Source organism: Melanotaenia boesemani, chromosome 17 (assembly GCF_017639745.1).
Source record: "Melanotaenia boesemani isolate fMelBoe1 chromosome 17, fMelBoe1.pri, whole genome shotgun sequence".
Classification (NCBI taxonomy): Eukaryota; Metazoa; Chordata; class Actinopteri; order Atheriniformes; family Melanotaeniidae; genus Melanotaenia; species Melanotaenia boesemani.
The window spans coordinates 15045819-15066640 of NC_055698.1; the positions used below are offsets into that span (position 1 = coordinate 15045819).

General features: G+C 39.0%; 1 protein-coding gene across 1 annotated transcript; it reads left to right on the plus strand.

Moving 5' to 3' along the window:
- The first annotated feature begins 384 nt into the window (after positions 1 to 384).
- On the plus strand, positions 385 to 20774 carry c17h18orf21 (chromosome 17 C18orf21 homolog). Its single transcript, XM_041967325.1, has 6 exons — positions 385 to 493; positions 585 to 683; positions 6341 to 6366; positions 6949 to 7160; positions 19132 to 19325; positions 19604 to 20774. Exons 2-6 carry the CDS (start codon positions 601 to 603, stop codon positions 19761 to 19763), a joined length of 675 nt encoding a protein of 224 aa, XP_041823259.1. The 5' UTR covers positions 385 to 493; positions 585 to 600; the 3' UTR covers positions 19764 to 20774.
- The last annotated feature ends 48 nt before the right edge of the window (positions 20775 to 20822 follow it).

Below are 20822 nucleotides of genomic sequence, written 5' to 3' on the forward strand. Positions count from 1 at the left end.
GCAGTCCTCTGCCAGGGGACATTAAAAACGTCACATTTACCATATATGGTCCTACTCCCAACACACATCCCACCCAGACACAAACACACATTCAGTACCATGAGAAAATACAAAATATTTAAATTTAGAGTGACATATGTTATAGGTTACAGATTATAAACAAAAAACTTAGTTCAGATTTAAAACAGTTTATGGAGCTGCAACTTTTTATATAGTCACTTTATATAATAATAATAATAATAATAATAATAATCATTATTATTATTATTATTATTATTATTGCCTACTTTACATTATAGTTTTAGTTAAGGTTTCGCTGACTCAGTTGTGAGAATGTAGTAAACTCAATCTCCCATAATGCAGCGTGTGCAACGTGAAAGTATCGCGACCAACGTGGATAACTGGAACGTACGTCGACAGCTTGAATTGGTAGCTTTTCTACACTTTTCCTCCGTTTGAAGAACCACTTGTACCCACGGACGCATTTTCGAGGGTCAGAATCCATTTCACGTGCTCGTTAAACTTTATTTTTAAGATCCATTTTCATACGGCTTTCCAACAGAGTTTCACTCCTTCACGTCTAGTATCACGGTCCTGAAAATGGAGCGACGATCAGCCAAGTTTCTGTTTGACGCGTCCCTGCTGTATCAAGAAAAGTCCCCGGAGCTGTCGCGGTTCTTCTCGTAAGAAACTTTGCTTCTAATTCGCCATTAAATTAATATTTATTTCTGCAGCTTAACTATTTGTTCGTTATTGTTGTAATTGCAGCTTCTTGACGCTAGGTGGAATAGCTCGACCAGTGACGACGGTGACCACAGGTCTAACATATCTGGAAAAACATTTTCCAGATATGTTGATTGGTTTAGGGATGCAACTTTATGCTCAAACCTTTTATTCATTAATGTTATGTTGCCACACAGAGTCGTGTTGACTCTTGTATTGGTCCATTGTAAATGTATATTGTTTAAAACTCTTGGTATGAAGGCAAAATTCCAACTCTCATGGCCTTGGCCCTGTTTTTGTCCATATGTGGTTCCAGACACAAGGTTGTGTCTTTCCAGTGGAGTGGACATATTGGAACGTATCTGTGTATGTTTTCATTACACTGGCGACTCATTGAAGCTGGACAGGAGCCATTTGTGAGTCCTGTGGCAGCTCATGAGAGAAGTCTGTTATGTGAGGGATTGTTACTGATGGTTTCAGTTTAACTTTATCACCATTTAGTGTTATGTATTAAAATGGGTTTTCTGATAGGTTGTAGCACCTGCCCATCAGCCATGTAAATGAGACCAACACAAAGTAAACACAACAATGTTACAGAGATAATGCCTCTAAGCATAGTCTGACAAACCTCATCCCTTTTCTTGTCTTCTTTTTATTGTTCCAAAAAAGATGCCTGCAGAGTACCACAGTTTTCCTAAAATCCCAGCTGTCCCCACGACTACATTCCTGATGTCAATTGTCTTGATTTTCATCCATTAAACCAAAAAGTTGTTTAAGTGGATCTCAAAATTGACAAAGCAGTACAAGTTCACTGCTTTCTTCGTGTGTGTTTACAAAAACAGCAGCTTCTTGCAGCATATTGTAGCATATGCTACACCGTGGTCAAAGCTGCTCAGTGAGAAATCTCCTAAACCACTACTCAGTGTTAGCAACTAGCATGTCCATATAGACCATTTGCTCTTTGAGGTGTACACATCAAGGCAGCTATTGTAACAGCACTTGATTCCAAGACAAATTTCCCTTAGGTGACATTAAAGTGTATTTATCAAATAGTATGAATACACATTAACAATTTTATACTTTGCGGCAGAGCTTTTCTAAGGGAGGTTTTCCTGGTGCAATACTTCCAGGAAATTCCAAACCATCACTGTTTCTCAATAAAACAATGTAAGTCTACATTGACTCATTAAAATAGTCACCTTTGGCTTTGATTAAAGCTCTGCTACGTCTGCTTAGCTGTCAGTGAGGTTTTCATGGTGCCTGGCTGCAGTCACGTCTTCGAGAACACTTCCAGAGCAGTTGTGTAATTGTTAACTATGTGGATTGAACCATTCAGTCAAACTCATCCCAAACAATGTCTTTGGGATTCAGCTTGGCTTCTTAAAGCGCCTGAGACATAACAAATTATATAAATCTCTTCTTTTTCTTCTCAAACTAACAAACCACACAAGTGTGTTTGAAATAATTTTCTAGCTGCATGACTAAGTCAGAACATATCAAATAATGTCCTTAAATTATAGCTAGATGCTACAAGCTGGAGTACTGCACATTTTCACCTATATATTCACTAACTTAGTAAATTAAGCCAAGTGTTTGCAGCAAAACACAATCCCAAACCACCACTGATTCACCTCTGAGGTATTTACTACATAATGAACATGAACCAAACATTTCCATGAAACTACTTTCAGTCAGGCTCAGTTAAATTAGGCGGTACTTTACCCACAAAAGTCCCTTTTTCCTATGGTGAGGGTTGAAAGAATGGTTTCTTTTTGGAAATGTTGCTTTGCCTACTTTCTATCTGGCGCCATCTGCAGGCAGTTGATGCCGAGTCAACTGTCAGTTGCAGAAACTTTTATTCTCTGAACTGCAGCTACTGATATTTTCTTTGTCAAAACTGAAACAGTCTGTCCTGTCTCTTGGTAATTATCTTCTTGATTCCTTTTGTTTGTATGTTTGTTGTTTTTATTATTTAGAATTTATTTCAGATGTTCTTAAAATATGTATTTGTTGGCTCTGACCTTCAGAAAGCTGTTAAATTGCTTTCTGAGGGGCATTAAAACATCTAAAGTATGTAAACGTATACATGCTTGTGCAGAATCTTTGTGTTCCAGCCATGTCCCCATATCCCCTTGGCTTATTTTCACTTTCACCTGAGCCTGGAAATCTGTGGGCAAAACCATAGATGGAAACAAAAACAAATCAAAACTTAACCTGGAGTTATTTTATGGATGTGTGTCCGACTGCTACATTAATACACTGATCTGTTCCCCAGATTCCCTGACTATGACGACCTGTGGTATTAGAGAGCATTTTGACCATATCTAACGATGACCAGCTGTCCAGCAAATCCAAATATTTGGACCAATGTGTGCAAAACCTCACTGTTTTCATGCCAACGTGCCTGGCAGAGAAAACAAAACGGTCAGCCACAGATGAAATTTACACTTGGCTTGATATGCTTATCAAGTGAGCTTTGGCCAGAGGGATAATATATGTACGTATTATACAAAATTATTGATAAGCCTTCACACACTTCAGAAACTTGTCATCCAAGGAATACACATATAGACACATATTGTCTATATCCATCCAAGTAGTTTTTCCTAAGAAACCTCAACTTCCTCTCAGTGTTTAGGGGGTTTCCACCATCTCCCCCTTCGTAGTTATAGCGGTGGCCCATGCGTCACTGGAGTGTTTGTTTCATGTGTTCACGTCAGTATTCACAAACACAACACACTGGAGATGGTGTCGCTGCTTACTGCTGCTGCTTCACCTTCTGTGAGGCTGATGATGACTGTTAGTGTGCATTTTTGTGTTAGGATTACAGTTGTGTTATCGGCATGCTGTTTCAACAAAGCTGTATCAGAAACGACTTTTGTGAAATTATTCTGTTGTGTGGGTGTCTGTGTGGAGGGTGGGGTGTGTTTTTGTCCTTGTGTGTGAGCTGATGTATTATTGGAGCTCACGTTGCCAGACCAGTGAAGTTTTTTCCAGTAAGTAACCAGAGACCAACTTCATGGTCACATAACCAAAATGTGGATGTTGTGATGGTGTTTTAGAAAAGCTTTAAATGTCACAGGAAGGTTTTCTGTTTTCTTTACGCAGATCACACAATTCGTTTATTCTTTTTAGTCTTGTTCCTGGAAAAATAAGGCAACATATTAATTCATATTAGAAAAGCATATGGAAACTCTGTTTAATTGGTGGAGGCTTGTATTGGGTGAAAATTGCGATGAAAGCCAAGTTGACTGGAAAATTAGATTGTTTTTGTTACTAAATGGATTAATACTTGTTTTAAATCTGAAATGTCAGAAGTGATCACACCATTTTTCAGAAGTATTTTCATTTTAACTCTAATGTGACAAAGTCAAACAACGTAAGGTATTTAAGGCACTATTATTCTAAAGAGAAATCAAATCTGATGTGGTGATTAAATAACTTATTCATTTATTTGAGAGACTGGAACCAGAGATCATGATCAATTATGATCATACTTGCTGATTGATACAGTTTCAGTTGATCAGTAAAATAATCAGTCATGTGAAAAAGTACTACTATTAACTAATTAATTCAACAAAAGCTTAACAAAGGTAACATTTTTCTGTGGTAAAAGTAAATAAGCTCTTGGTCTCAGCCACCGTTGTTGCCATTTTATGCAGAAATAAGTTCCGTTAGTGTTTTAAATCATTGTTAAAGACTCAAATTTCAGCTTTCTGACTTTTTTTGATCAATTTTCCATGTAAAATTCCATCAGTTGCAAGTAATTTAAGGTTTTCATGCATGTTCTGCCCACACATGCAAACATGTGAAACAACCTTTAAATCTCACTCCTCATACAGAACTCTCACTGACACACACACACACACAGGCTCACACTTACACACATTTAATATTTTGTGTTTTTGACAAAGGGCTACAACCACAAATGGGCTAATATTCCAAACATGGCACAAAAGGTTAAAATAATTTGAAAACTACTTGTAAATTTAAGGGTTGTGACCAGAACTGAAGTTCATCTAAAGTTTTAATGTAGTGAAAATGGAAAATAAAATTATATGTAATATTTTATAGAAATTCGTTTATTCGTTCATGCACCTCACTCCCTTTGCCGAGACTTTTAGTATAAATATGATCATTGGTAAACCTTTCTCGCCAAATGCATACTTTATTTATGTTAGCAGTTAAATCTTCATTTTCTCTGCCTTGCTTCCAGGTAGCACTCCCGTCTCTAATTACATGAATACATTTTTTACATTGTAGGCAGCTCATTATTTCACTGTCCTCCACATCTTGTGTCTGCAACAGCTTACTGATTGCATCTCCCAGCTGTCAGCAGTTCATGTTAAGGGCCTATATCTTCACATTTATCAACAGCTAAGTATGCTCTTAAAAGGACATGCACGCCAAGTATATTAATATGATTTGTGCTGTGGGATATGTCTGTGGTGGGAGCTGGCTGATCAGAGGAGCAGGAGGAAAACAGGATTTTTTTTTTAACTGAAGCCTTGTAAGACAGTTACGCATCATGTCCTATGTATTTATGTCAGTTTATCCCCTTTTCAATGCTGTTTTGATTGCATGATATTATGAAAGGTAAACCACCATGAGAAATTAAGTCACAACCTGCCCACTTTTAAAGAACGTTTTTAACAGCTTTCTGAGCAACTAAACAACTGGAATTTTTCAAGGTCACTGATTCATCATCAGTTTTTTGCCTCATCATATCCCACCACACTGATGATCCACAGCTTGTCTTCACTTCCATTACTTCCTGACAGGGCTTCTAAATAATCTGGCAGTTTTAATCCAGTCACTGATTATTAAATTGGAGGAGGATCAGTGACCACTGGCATATATCTTACAAATCTTTCTGCACCCTGAAATGCATCCCGCTGCATCCAGCTGTATTATGCACCATCTCACATATGGCATGGTTGAGAATGTTAGCAAACTGCTGCTGCCAGGAGCTGCAGCAGCTGTCTGCGGGTCATCTTCAGATTAAAGTTGACCCCACACCCGCCTCCACTCCATAAGCAGCCATTCCCATTCCCGCCTGTCCCCACTGCACGTGCAGGCAGACAGCAGGACATAAATGTGCCCTCATCGACTTAAGCCTAGAGCTAATTTTAGCGAGGCTTAGCGGTGTTTTGCTTAAAATGTTTGTGCAAATACCTCATTGAGAGTTCTAAAAGTGGAAGCAGTCCTGTGGGAAGGTGAAGCCATAAATAGTTTGATTTGCCCTATATTGTTTTGGGAGAGACCCCTTTGCTTTTCCGGTTGCATGTTTTCCGCTGGACATAATTGGAATAGATGTTAGTGACAATCTCTTTTCTTTTTTTCCCCATAAATTGATTTTTCCATCATGCAATGGGTTTGCTGTTCTTACAAATGTATTCAGTGCAAATAATTATTTTATGCAATAACATATATTATTTGTCACTTTACCTCTTTATTATATTAACACAATAGTAATCAAGTTGTTGCACAAGTTTTTTAAACATTATCTGTTCAAGATAAATGTTATTCATTTATATATTTTTGTTTCTTGTCTTTAACCATTAAACCCACTTAAAAATGCTACATATGTCTGATATGATTTCTTTCTCTTCTATAGGCAGCTATTCCTTCTTAAGGATAATGGTAAGTTGAGAGACCTTTGTATACTTTCATTAAAAATTCTTGTCTGATTTAATTGCATTTTTCATCAGCAGTGCCCCAATGTACAATAAGCACATACACAGACTGCAGTTGTGAGTAGGACCTTGTCACCAGCTTGTCAAGGTTGATAAAATTCACTAAATCCTCAGCCAAAGACACGCAGTCAACAGCTGTCTGTAGCAGCCTCTGTGGTGGAATCAAACACTGTGGGAGCCAAAACCACATCAGTAGACAGGGGTGTATTTAAGCATGGCTCCTCATGCCTTTCAGCTAAAAAAAAAAGGGGAATGTTTTCTAAGGGAGTTACATAAAGTTTGCTCAGAGTCTGATTTTGAGGACAATTTTTTTTTCCCCCAAAATTGCAAATTTAGCTTTTGAAGTGTAGATACTAAAAGAATAAACTGAATTTTTGTTTTGGGAATGATTGTTTTATTAAAATGTGATTTGTATTCTGTACCCTAAAGAAATTTAGGCTGTTTTTATCATGAGTTTAGATTTACCAGAGTCTTCCTGCAAATTGTAACACTGAGGATTTGAAATAATCTGCCTCACTTCTCTTTGCAGCACAACAGAATAAAACACTCTTGCAAAGCACCTCTGTGTGCCCGTACTGTTACCAGTGGCTGAAGCCTGACAATCATCGGATACGGCTGTGGCCCAAACCACGTCCATCAGCACGGGTGCAGAGCATCCTGCTCAGGAAGGCCAGAGGAAAACGGCTGAGTCTGGTGCAAACACGCCTGCTGCTTCGCTTCCAGAATTCCTCCTCAAAACTGGTGAGAAGACAAAACACCAAATCCCACAGACTTAGTTATGGGTTTTACTGCTTTCCAGTGTATTAAAAGGCATAAAAGCATACATTCCAATAAGAAGAAAGACAGAGGTCAACACACCGTGCTTGGAGAAATGTTTGTAGATTGATGAAGGAAAAGAAATTAGGTCAGTATTTGGTCTGAAAACTGTGTGTATGAATCTAATGAAGAGGCAGGATAAGAGAATTTCCCATCACTGATATGGAAAAAAAATCACATTTATACTAACCATATCTTAACAAGCCTTTCATTTTCTCTTTAAATGCTACTATCGTCTGTTTTGTTAGTTAAGTTGGCAAAATCATCTGTTCATTTCACAGGAAGTGTTTGCTTTAGTTGTGGTGCCCCAGTCATTACTTTCACCTTTATGTTAGACCCATTAGGCTGGACTGTAATAGAACTAATGTAATGAACAGTGTTTTTTAGCACTGACACAGTTAGATCCTGTAGCTCCATACATCGTTGAAGTGCTCCTTTTTGTCTGTACTCATTATGGATGTTGTGACAAAATGGAAAGCAGATTATGGCCATCACCCACCCACTCTACTGACAAACTCATTGAAATGAGGACACTGGTGATGGATCATATGACCATAGGGTCATTACCTCTGCATCAGTGAGTGGTGATTGCAGAGAAGCAGGAGCCCCTGTGATCTGACATGAACCTAATGCAGCTTTAGTGGAAATGCTGCTGCCGCATTAGTATGTGGTGGGGTTCAATTCGTGTGCAAGTGTTTACCACACAAAGGATTTTGAAGTCAGTCTTTAAAATATGTGTGTTTACTGTGAGGTAAAAAGATGGAGATAAGCGGGGAGAAGCAATGAAAAAATTAGCAACAAGGAGATACAGCAGATCCATCTATCCATCCATTTTCTGCCGCTTATCCAGAGTCGGGTCGCGGGGGCAGCTGTCTAAGCAGGGAAACCCAGACTTTCCTCCCCCCGGCTACATTCACCAGCTCATCCGGAGGGATCCCGAGGCATTCCCAGGCCAGCCGAGAGATGTAGTCCATCCAGCGTGTCCTGGGTCTTCCCCAGGGCCTCTTTCCGGTGGGACGTGCCCGGAACAACTCACTGGGGAGGCGTCCAGGAGGCATCCTAACCAGATGCCCAAGCCACCTCATCTGGCTTCTCTCAATGTGGAGGAGCAGCAGCTCTACTCTTAGCCCCTCCCGGATCACCGAGCTTCTCACCCTATCTCTAAGGGAGAGCCCGGCCACCCTGCACAGAAAACTCATTTCTGCCGCTTGTACTCGCAATCTTGTTCTTTCGGTCACTACCCACAGCTCATGACCATAGGTGAGGGTAGGAACGTAGATCGACCAGTAAATTGAGAGCTTTGCCTTTTGGCTAAGCTCCCTCTTCACCACGACAGACCGATGCAGAATCCGCATCACTGCAGACGCCGTACCGATCCGCCTGTCGATCTCCCGCTCCATCCTTTCCTCACTCGTGAACAAGACCCCGAGATACGTAAACTCCTCCACTTGGGGCAGGACCCTATTGCAGACCCAGAGAAAGCACTCAACCCTTTTCCGGCTAAGGACCATGGTCTCAGATTTGGAGGTGCTGATTCTCATCCCAGCCGTTTCACACTCGGCTGCGAATCGCTCCAGTGAGAGCTGAAGATCACGGCCCGATGAAGCCAACAGAACCACATCATCAGCAAAGAGCAGAGACCCAATCCTAAGGCCACCGAACCGGATCCCCTCAACACCTCGGCTGCGCCTAGAAATTCTGTCCATAAAGGTTATGAACAGAATCGGTGACAAAGGGCAGCCTTGGCGGAGTCCAACCCACACTAGAAACAATTCTGATTTACTGCCGGCAATGCAGACCAAGCTCTGACACTGGTCGTACAGGGACCGGACAGCTCGTACAAGCGAGTCCGGCACTCCATACTCTCGGAGTACCCCCCACAGGAGTCCCCGGGGGACACGGTCGAATGCCTTCTCCAAGTCCACAAAGCACATGTAGATTGGTTGAGCAAACTCCCATGCCCCCTCAAAGACCCTGAAGAGGGTGTAGAGCTGGTCCACTGTTCCACGACCGGGACGAAAACCATACTGCTCCTCCTCAGTCCGAGGTTTTGGGCTGTTTTTGTCCCGATTTTGCCTCTTCCCGCCATCGGACGGCAAACGCCCGATCATCGTGAGATTTCCCTGTCCAATTATCATTTGGTCTGGGGTGTGTTACGAGCTGATTTGTCCCGATAATCCGCTCCAAATTGGGTCGTAGCCGACAATCGGGAATATTAAACATGTTTAATATTTCAGAGCCGATTTCTGAGAAACGCCGATGACTCGTGCATTCTGACTGCGTGGATGGTGACGTGGAACAGATTTTAGCCAATCAGAGAGCGAGCTGGCTGGGGAACAAGGAAGTAAATAAAGTCTGTGTTCATGCCGTCTCCAGTCTGTTATTTTTTTAAGTTCTGGCTTTTTCTGTTAACAATAGTCCCAAGACCACCATCATTCCCTCGTCCTATATATCCTCTTCCATACTGTGTGTTGTGTTTTCCGGTTGTTACTATGTTTCCTCTTCTTCATTTTTTGCCAGTTGTTGCTATGGTTCTTCTTCTACATTATTAGATGACGTTAGGTGACGTGAGATGTCCGGCTCAGAGGACTAGATTATAGATGAGTTGCGGGACAGCATCTTTATGTATGTGTTGTTCTGTGATTACATTTTCGGAGCACACCACAAACAATACGATCAAAACAGATTTTTTTTATCTTCAGGTGTGAGGTCTCGACCAGATAAAAAATCTCATAAGATTAAAAAAATCGGGTGTACCAGGGTTTAGTGGTGATGGTTAATGTTCCCTGTTGAACTATAGCCCCATTGCCTTCGGTCAAACATTACTATGTTGTGGTTTGTACACTCAAAGCTTCATTCAGCAACACTCAGCAGTGACTGTGCATCCACTTACTTGTGTCAAGAGGCATCAAAATAGAGAATGTTCATGATTACTCATCACGTGACTTTTTGGTAAGCTGATAGTCCAAGAATGTCCCCCGAGGTATTTTTGCTCTTTGTTTTCATGGTCACTTGCCTGTCATGTTTTGGAGGATCAGGAGGAAGCAACTCAAGCTATGTACATGTAAGTGTACGTGAGCTTTCATCCACCAGTGCTCAGTCGTGGGCCATAGGGAGGTGATTGGTTGGGCGGTGAAGTTAAGAGGAGGAATTTAGAATGCCCCCCTTTCTTTAGCTCCCTGGTAGCATGCTAATAAACAGAGCGTAGCAACCATGGCAGGAAGAAAGACTAAGCCTGACACTGAAAACAGATTCCCCCGGTGTAATCGCTAAAGATAGAAGCATTGTGAAGCTTCCAGAATTATCTGTCTTCATTAATATGATTTTTTTTTCCTTCAGTAGATATTCAAAAATGTTAAGTTTAGGTCTTGTTTATTTTTATTTATTTTTTTATTGTTTTTACAGGAAAATCGTCATTTTGCATCGATCTCTGGGATGTTGGAAATTGCTTACTCCAAAACATTAACTTTATTTTGCTTAAACCATATTTTGTCACACTCCCAAATGACCAAGATACACAAAACACAGTGGTGAGCCCAGAAAAAAAGGAAGCATTTTGAAACCAAAACATTACTTTTAAATAGTAAATAGATAAAAGGAAAAAAACATTATGTGAAATGTACATTATACCCACTACCAAAATGTTTCTCTGTGTTAGTTTTAAGCAATTTTAATCTCGTTAGCACTTCTCTGCTAACAAAGCAGGAGTCTATTTATTTTTATTCCATCAATCATATCTAATATTTTGTTTTATTCTAAATGATTGAACATGAAGTTAAATTTAAGGTTCCATTAAAAGTGACATACTGTAATTGAGCATTAAAGAAAGGAAAGAAAAAGTAAAAAAAGTAACAATAATTTCCCGCTGTAACAAGTTACGTTTGTTATGCTGTAACTCGCTAACTCCGTCACTTTATGGTAGTAGTAACTAGTTACTATAACTTGCTCAACTCTGCTTAAAAGTGGCTTCCCTTTTGAACATCTTGTAAATGGAATAATTTCATTTTAATTATTTATTTTGTTGTCGTGTTTTTACCTTGGTGTCCATCAGCAACAGCTCCCTTGTTGATGTCCTCAGAAAAATACTGAGTTTCTTCCACAATAGACTTCCACAAACATCTCACGGAGTTTAACCAGATCGAACAGAAGCGATTTTCTCTGCAGCCTGTGAGAGACGTTGATTTCAAACAAAGTTTGAGTATTTGCAGACCCTGGTGACCCCTTTTTTTGTGATTGCTGTAAGTGTCAAAACATTGCTGGGAACTTGTTATAAAAGACGGTGTTGTGGTCTTTTTTGATTAGCTTCAGTAGTAGCAATAATGTTTTTTTTTTCCTTTTTTTCTTCAATATTCTTTTACAGTATTTGGGTTTAAGTAACTTCTACAAGCCAAATTGCATAAATAAAGCTTTTCCAGTTATTCTCAGTGAAATACTGCATCTTTCAAATATTGTACATCCTGCACTGTATTTACATGGGTATTTACAATAAATTTATGTAATGAAAAAAAATGAAAAGAATTTGCGACTGCAGCATACACCATCACACCATCAGCATTTACAGACATATGAGCTGTTTGGAGTATGTATACTTGAGGCTGTAAATCCCCTTCATTTCACACCATATTGCTTTTCCTTTGGGAAGTGTGTACGTGCTGCCCTTGGGATGGATGCCAGTACATCACAGGTTTTCCTCAGTTCTGTGGAGCTGTATCTTAGAGGTATTATAAATCAGATGTGTTTATGCACGCTGGGCAGGTTATCTAGCAGTGGATATGGAAATAACTTGGACTGCAGCCCCACAAGAGACAGAGACCCTAAATGGAGCGAGATGAAGAACATATTCTCCTCCTTCATTCTTCCCTTCTTCCTGCATGAGAACAGATTTATACTTCCCAGCAGAGTTGTTTGTCACAACAGAGACACATTCAGTTCAGTTATTTCTTTGGACCTATAATTTCATGTTGTTCTGGGTAATTTATGTCTGCTTAGCATTTCCATGTACTGATTATTCTTTTTTTGGTTACTTTTTGACAGGTACAGTGGCAGGTGGCAAATTAAAGATGACTTTAATTTTTAAACTAGATTTATTTTTACATGATATTTTCATCTATCAAAATAATGAAAGAAAAAAGTCTGGTTAGTTCTTAAGGAGACACTAGTAAGAAGTATCACAGTTTGTAAAAATACCAATTTTAGCCATCCAGGTCTTTTACCTTGAGTTTTTCTCCCTCAGAATTGCATGTAAATATATCAATTTTGCTCTCCACCAATGAAATTCTCCTTATCTTACTTACTAGCACAAATCATGATCGATCCTCTCCTTTGCTTAACAGTTGAAGACATGTTAATTTCATGAAAAATTCCTTCTTTTATTAATTTTAGAAAACTTTACTAGTCCACCATATTTTTTTTTTTTTCAGACTTTAAATATATATATTTGTAATGAGGACACAAAAAATTCCACGTTATTGTAGATGAGACTGTGCAACAGTATACCACTTCTCTTGAGTCTGGAGAATCCTGTACAAAATCTTCTATAATTAAGAGGTTTTTATCATGTTTCTAGCAAACATGAGCAGATTTGTCAGATGTTTTAGACCACAAATTAAAAAAAGAAATGACATAAAAAAAATAAAGTAAATGTCCAGAGAGTGTTTTGCCATTATTATTTGGGTTTTCCTAATGATAATTGTAACAAGCCAGTGGCCGAACAAGTTAATTAAAATCTTACACCTTGGTAAAAATGATCTGAGAGCACTTACGTCTTTGGAAGCCAAAGTTTTTGCACGGTGCTTTGGGCCTTTTTTATTTGCATTTTCTTTCTTTATTTCTCTTTTTGACTATTTTTTTTTTTTTTTACATTGGTAATACTTGAGGAAATTAGCAAACTACTTTTGCCACATTTTCTGAATAAAAGGCATCTAGGAGAATGGCGAAGTGGTTGGAAAATCTTTGAGCCAGTTGATCTCAGGGAACAGAAAAAGCTTCCTGAATGTGAGGGATGGCATTACGTGACAGGATGTGTTGGCAACAAGAGAGGCTAGATGCTAAGAGAGGAGACTCAATTGGAAAACATAACTGTAACATGTGTTGGGATTTAAGTAAAGCAATTTAAGCATGTTAATGTGCATGTATATAGTAATAGCAGCAGCTGAACTGACATCCTTCAGGGGAACTTTAAAGGGCTCATCATACACGCAAGCAAGCAAAATACAGTGTTATAGACGTTAACACTGTTTTAAAACACAGACTACTTCTTTTAAAGGAACAAATCCTGCAAAGGGAACCTAATGCTACATCAAATCCTTTTGCTGGGTAACTATAAGTGATTTGCTATCAAAGTTAAAAAGACTCAGTCAGCCCGTGGATCCTCTGACTCACCAGCATTTGCATTTCTGAAACTGAATCCATCTGCACGTATGCACATTAATGGCATTCAATGCATATCTCCCATTATGCCACACATGCCCCATTGGACAGCTCTTATAACAATCAGGAGTTTCTAATTTAAGATCTGTCTCCAAGCTGTTTTGTTCATTTCTCTGCAGTCTGCACAGCTGCACCCAGAAACACAGCTGGGCCTTTCAGGTGTGCCCTTTGGTCAAATATGATTTGGAAACGAGTAGATGCATGTATGTGTGCTGTACTAAGGAAAATGTGTCAGATTTGTTTAGTCTCTCCTGATTAAATTCTCTTTTTTTATTTGCTCTTATTTTAGTCAGTTGAAGCTTCTTAAATGTTAAAGTGCACAAATGATAGATGTTCTAGCCTGCAGAGCATTGTGGTTTGTATTGTGTACTTCAGCCCAAACATATGTTGTCACTGATTTTAAGCAGGTAATATATGTGGGATTTTGGGAGGCATTTGTTTTCACATATTATTGTATGGCTGTGTGTTTATTTCCTATGAGGGAGAAGCAACATAAGAATATAGAAAAGCATGGGCTCCAGATGCACATAAGAAAACTGGTAAATTTAATATAAACATATGTTTCTTTCACCTATTCAGTCAACCTGCAATTTCACACTCACGCTGAGTGAGTAAATCTGTTAAAACCTTCATATTTTTTCTGTTTGTTTTGAGGCAGATCTGCATATGTGATGCATGATAAAATATTAACTTTATCATTACCAATCAAGACATAAATAAAGAGGAAAGTGAATCTGACATTCCTTTTTAAACTGCATCGTACAGCAGCTTTGCATTCAGATTGGGCTTCTCTGCAGGCCGCTGCCTACAAACGGTGTAACAAAGCGGCCGCTTTCACCCAGTCACAGCAAACAGACTTGGTTAGTGGAAAGCTAACATTGCTGGCACCGTATCGATCCTTCAGCTGCTCTTCTGCTTTCAAGTTCATTGTGTTATATTGATGTGTCCTCCAATGACTTTCACAAACACAGCAGTTTCAGATATTTGTTCTGTCAACATTTACGCTTATAAACATTTTAAGACCTATTGTCTGTGTTGGCGTATAATTCTGTCTCTCATTTTGTTATTCTGATCCTCCTCATGTGTGTACCGTGCTACAATGTTCAAATTAATCAACCTAAGCTGACCTCTGGAAGCAGAGAGAAAGACAGGAAGGGAGGTATTTATGGAGCCGGGGCTAAATATAGATGGAATCCATCTGCAGAATTGATTTATGTAGGTCTGTGTGTGTTTGTATGTCTGTATGTTTGTCTTTTCAGCTTTTTATTTAAATCACAATATGAATAATCTCATGCTTCAGAAATGACATGTTGGAAAACATTTATAACGAAAAGGCTTCACAAAGATTTTGCATCTCAATCTTGTTGACAAAAACTGTTTCAGTCATCTAAAATAAAAACGCACATTCTCATCAAGAGTAGTCCGATTTATGACGGTCTTCAGGCCTTTGCAAAGTGAAAGCCAGCTCTATAAAGCCCATGCATTCATGAGAACTAATACTGGGTGTATTCTAATATGCAGGCATCATGAGACTTGATAGATTAGTTTGTTTTGTCTTCTTAATAGTGCAAAGCATTTTTAGATAGCAGCTGCCAGTGACATACATCTTAATAACCACATGCTATTATTATGATTTATAGCTTCCAACACAGTTACTGACACTCCTGAACCATGCGTGATTGCCAAAGCTAAACAGTGGAGATATATGTGCATAGGATCAAGGTGAAGCGCATCTGTCACTGTTGTCATCAGTGTTGGCTCACGTTTCGTGTTAAAACAAACGCAAACGTGCACATCAGATTAGAAGGACAGCAGAAGTCTCCATTAGTTGTTTTGAAGGGTCAGAGCCAACCTGGTGTGAGAGTACACAGGTGGTAATGGATTCCCTCTGAGTATTAAAATCACACATATATATATATATTTATTTTTCTCACATGTTTAACCTAGATTTTCAGCTCTCTGGGGGGAAAAAAAAGATCCAACAGTTGTCCTTAATATTCTTCCAGCTGTGTATATGATTGCTTGTCCTCTTGCTACCCTAAAGCTCTGACATTTCACCTTTGCCATATGCTTGATTGGCCATCATGCAGGTTTGTTTTCTGCCAGGATCCTAAGATGACAAATCAAATCTCCATGACAGTGACTCACATATGCCGCTCCAAAGATGTCAAAGGATTAGAGTAAATTAAGCGGGTACACGTGATGGTTTGGGATTGGATTTCAGGTTATTACGATTTCTTGCCGTCCATAGCAAAAAGGATGGCATAACTTTCTTCACACTTTTGATATTGTTGTTGTTTGATGAGCTTGTCTGTTGTGTACATTATTAGGTAAAGGTTTAATTTCTTCATTGGTCATGTCTGTGCTTTAATTTGGGCCACCTGATGCATGTGGGGCCAGTTGTGGTAACTAGAGGACAGTATGAGGTCATTCTAGCTGTAAACATCCATCTGTGCTCTGGTGCGTTGCACCCAACTCCTTGGCAAGCATTCGATAGTCATTGGGTTCAAACCAGTAAAATCTAGGTGGTCACCTAAATCTCCACAACTCAGATAGTTTACAGTAAGAGTTACAATGGAGCCTACAGTATTTGTAATAAAAGATTTGTTTTTCTTTCTTCATGTGTTACCTCCAGTTTCCTGGTCAGGGGTAATCAGATGAAGCTGTAATGATCTGCGGGAAGAAGTTGGTTTGTTTTAGCTGGAAGACTGGAGCAAGTGATGGGAAGGTTCTAAATAAAGAAAATGCAGTGTGTTATATGATAAAACTGCTCATCAAATCACTTTCAAATATGTTGAGATGGATGGAAGGTACGATGAATGATGCATGGCTGTCTTCTTGCATTATCCAGTGCACAGCACACTTGACAGAGGAGGGATGTTATAGTTGTGTGTGTGTGTGTGTACACGTCTTTGATTTTTTATGTTAGCAAATGTATATTCTCATTAATTGTCTTTTACATTGTCAGTTAGCACAATCCTGAAAACATCTAATTTCATTTTCATTTGTTTGTGAAGTCCAAGTATTGTTTTAGATGGAATGCGTCACAAATCCTTAATGTTTGATTTGAAGGCTGAACAGCAGGACAAATCCTTCCTCCTGTCCACACAAAGCCAGATCCCTCAGTGGAGTGCCACTCATCAGTGTATATGCCACAACTTTATAACTTTCTCTAAAATAACTCTGTAGCCTGAAAGTGATGCCATACATTGTTTGTGTATTTGTAGTTTTGCTGCAGTTCTTTATGATTGATTACCCTGCAGTTACTGTCCATAAATAAGTTTGTAATCACCAGCTAATTTCACCCTTGTTGAACAGAAAAATATTCTTGCAGCTTTATCTACATCATCAGCATATAAGCCTTGATGTGGCTCTTTTTAATAAAGTGGTTGTGATTTTTATCCATTCAAGCTTGATAAATACTAGTTAATTTAGGAGGGATAAGTCTGATAATGAGTTGTTGTTTTTTTATATGTTTTCTGTCACATTGGAGGTTAGTCTACTGATGTAGTGATCTTGCTTCTGTGTGAGTTAATAATTTACAGATTGTTGGTATTGATCTCATATTCAAACCAAATGTTATTTTTGTGATTAATGAGCTATACATCTAACCTAAGCTCCCAACTCCACAAGTTTTGAATCAGTTAAACTTAAGAAAGATATTAAGCAAACCTCTTGAAATAAAAATGTTTTCTACTGCCTGTAGACAGGCATAATCATAATGTCATGTATCATAAAGTCTTCATTAGTTTCATGTGTTCATGTTTATGTGGACTACCCTTTTACAGAGCATTGGTCAGTCCTCCTTTGAGCCACACCCCTGTCCAAAGGTGGGTGGGCCGGTAGCTGGGTTTGGTCTTTATAAGCTGGACATGCAGGCTCATGTGGTAAACACTTTCTGCTCAGTCAAGTTGGAAGTCAGGAACTCACTGGTTCTGCTTCACTGAAACCCAACTCTTCAGCACTTGCCACCTGTCAGAATTTGAAATGGCTACCTTCGTATCGGTGAGTTTTCCATCTCATCAGCACTCAGTACTGTCCACAACGTGGCTCAGATTTGCTGACCTACACCGTGGGGGCTTTTTCTAACCAGTTTTGAACTTGTGCAGCTCTGGAGAGCTTGTGTCACTCATGGATTGAAGTTACTGAAGGTCTGGAGGAATTTTGAAAGGTGTTCAATCAACACTTAGCACTGAATGCTCTTTGCTTGACTTTCTTAACTGAAGAAGGTTTTCTTAAGGAAGAAAACTTCTGTTAAATAAGTTAGATGAAGTTTCGTTAATACAGCCAAAAAGAAACCCCATAGTTTATCGCTTACTTAGACGTCCAGCATATTTATCGTGTAATTGTCTATAATTTTCTAACTGGTGCAGCTATGGTGATTGCATCATCATTGTGATCAATAAGCAGAAAGTAAAAGTTTTCTGACAAGTTTCTTTTTTTTTTTTAGCTTTGCTGTTAGTCATGTTTTTTATCTGCTGAAGCTCTACCACAGCGTTTGCATTATGAAACTGAAAAATTGTGCCTCGTTAGGTTATTTAATTAACATTTACATAACCGCATGCATGCACAGTTGTTTTTAACCAAAAATCTAATTACTTGTACTGTGCTGTGTTCCTGGAACACAAGTGGTTGGCAGGAGTCTTGGATGTCCAGTGATGAACTGGATCATGAGGATCTCATAAACTGAGAGTTGCACCTTGTGAGTCACTAGTGTCTACATGTTTTCACTGCTCGCCATGGAGGACAGTGTTTTGCTTGCATGCGTAATATGTGTCAGCAAACTGTTTTGAATTTGTTACATCAAGTGCAGGCATGAATAGATTTAGGTGAAGTGTAAAGCAACTATACAAATAAAGAAAAGAAGACAAAAATGAGAAGATTTATAGAATTTAACTAACAACTTATGCTGGTATCTACACCCTGAATAGATGAACCTGTGCTACAGCAGCTCCAAATTGCCTTCTCATGCCAGTTCAGCTATTTTCATATCTGCATTAGTCAAAGGTAAAATTATTTACGGCCTCAACTGTCCCGACATGAATTTCTTTCCATGAGTGCATTGTAAACTATTTGTCAGATGGTAGATGTGGGAGATGTGTGAAGGTTTTGGGCTGGTACAGTACTCATAACAAAGCACCGCCCTGATGCAGCCTCTGCTAGTCCTGCTCTCTGTCCCTGAGTGGAATTTATCACTGCAGTCAAAGACCAGACTAAGTGGCAACAAACTTTTCTATGTCCTTGATAAAGTCGAGCAGACGTGATGATACTGAGTTTAAGAAATTCCCATAAATAAGAAAGCCTCTCCCTCTTCTCTTTGGTTCACATCAGTTATATTATTGATTGATCTTAGACAAGAGTAGTTTATTCAGGGGAATTTTATATATTCATATATGCATTCAACTGTAAACCTCCATATGTATGCAGATGCTGCATTAATTGATGTCCTTCCCTCTCATTGTCTCAGATGGCCACCTGCCATGCCTGCAGCAAGACATCCAGACACAAAGGGATGAACAGGGAATTTATAGCCTCCTTCGCTAAAACCCATACCCCACCAGGGAGTGCTGGCAAACACAAGACCCCTCAATCTAGCAACAGAAGCAACATGACAACCCCCAAGACTCCTGGTAAAGACAAGACACCTGCTAATACACCCAGGTAAGTTATCTGCGCGTGGTGTTATTAATATCTCCAGGGCCAAATTTTTAAGACATGACGTAGTTTGGCTAAATTAGGTAGATGCCACAGACGTCCAAGGGGATGATGCATCAGGCCTGCAGCTATTTGAATGATTAAGTTTCTATTTATTCAGTACGAAGTGAAATTGAGCTACATCTTTTTTTTTTTTTACAGCATACTTTTTATTCATTCCTGTTAAGCAACGAAATCTCAGTTTACTGTTACTGAAATCCTCTTTCTGTCTCCCCTCCTTCCAGGTCCTCCATCTCTTCCAATGTTTCAGGGTCAAGCTCAACTTCCTCCAAGTCTTCTAAATCGAAAAACTGGGTTGTCCAGCGTCTCAGCAAGATTCTCACGCGGCAGGAGGGTGAAAGCAGCAAGAAAGGGGGCTTGAAAGATTTTCTCTCCTCACTTTGAAGATCTTCCCAATGATCTTTGTCTTTACTGGTTCTCTTAACAAACATGGGAGGACTCCCATGGTGCAACCCGTTTACAGCAAAGGCTAAGGGAAAACTAGAGCCACTAGCTTCAGTTTTCAAGCCGTTGTGGTAAGGGTTACTGTTGCTGGCCCGATTGAAAAGATGCTCCTAGAAACCTGGCAGTAATAACTGGGAGCATTGAGCTATTAAGTAGTTCCTGCATCTTCTGCTGTGTCAGACAGAGGAGAATGCTTCTTCTGTCTAATTTAATCCATGCCTCTCCAAAATTGGAGTCATCACTTTGCAGAATGTTTGAGGAACTACTCAGTATTTCTCCTATTAATGCAGCATCACCCTGTAGGTGGTTTAAATTCCAGTATTCTTTTCTATTTTGGATTTTTTTTTTCTAAAATTGAAGTCAAATCATACATTTGTATGAAACATACATACATATATATGTATATAAAACTGCTTTTCAGACTATGTGATGTTAATACTAGCATTTGAATTTATTTTGACTCCAGTTTTTGACTCTCTAGTAGGGAGATGTGTCTATGTAAATGAATTTGTAACGGTAAACATGGCAGACTGATAAATGTATATATTTTGCCAATGTTGCATTTTTTTATGCTTATCCAAATTTTTTATAAAATGCAAGTCACCAATGATGGCATTTGTGATAATATTTTAGGATAAGACTCACCAAGTGGCTGTTTACATTGCACAGACCTGCAAAAAATCTGTTTAGAAAGTCTTGATCATTACTGTTGTCCAAATGTTTGATTGTTTCAGTACTTGTTTGGCTATATGTACTTGAAAGGTTACTCTTCATTATTTGTTAAGAGCAGGACTTTTGAATATATCTACTGCATTTTGTATTACCGGATTATGTACCGATTATATTGTAGATATGCTATTCACTGAGCAGTATCTTTAAATCCTGAAATACCTCACATTTATATTTAACTCACTGTGATTCTTAAATAAAACCTTTTCAGTTTATTAAACTGTGATGCATAATCCTATTTTCTGCAGATTGTGTGTCAATATTCACTTA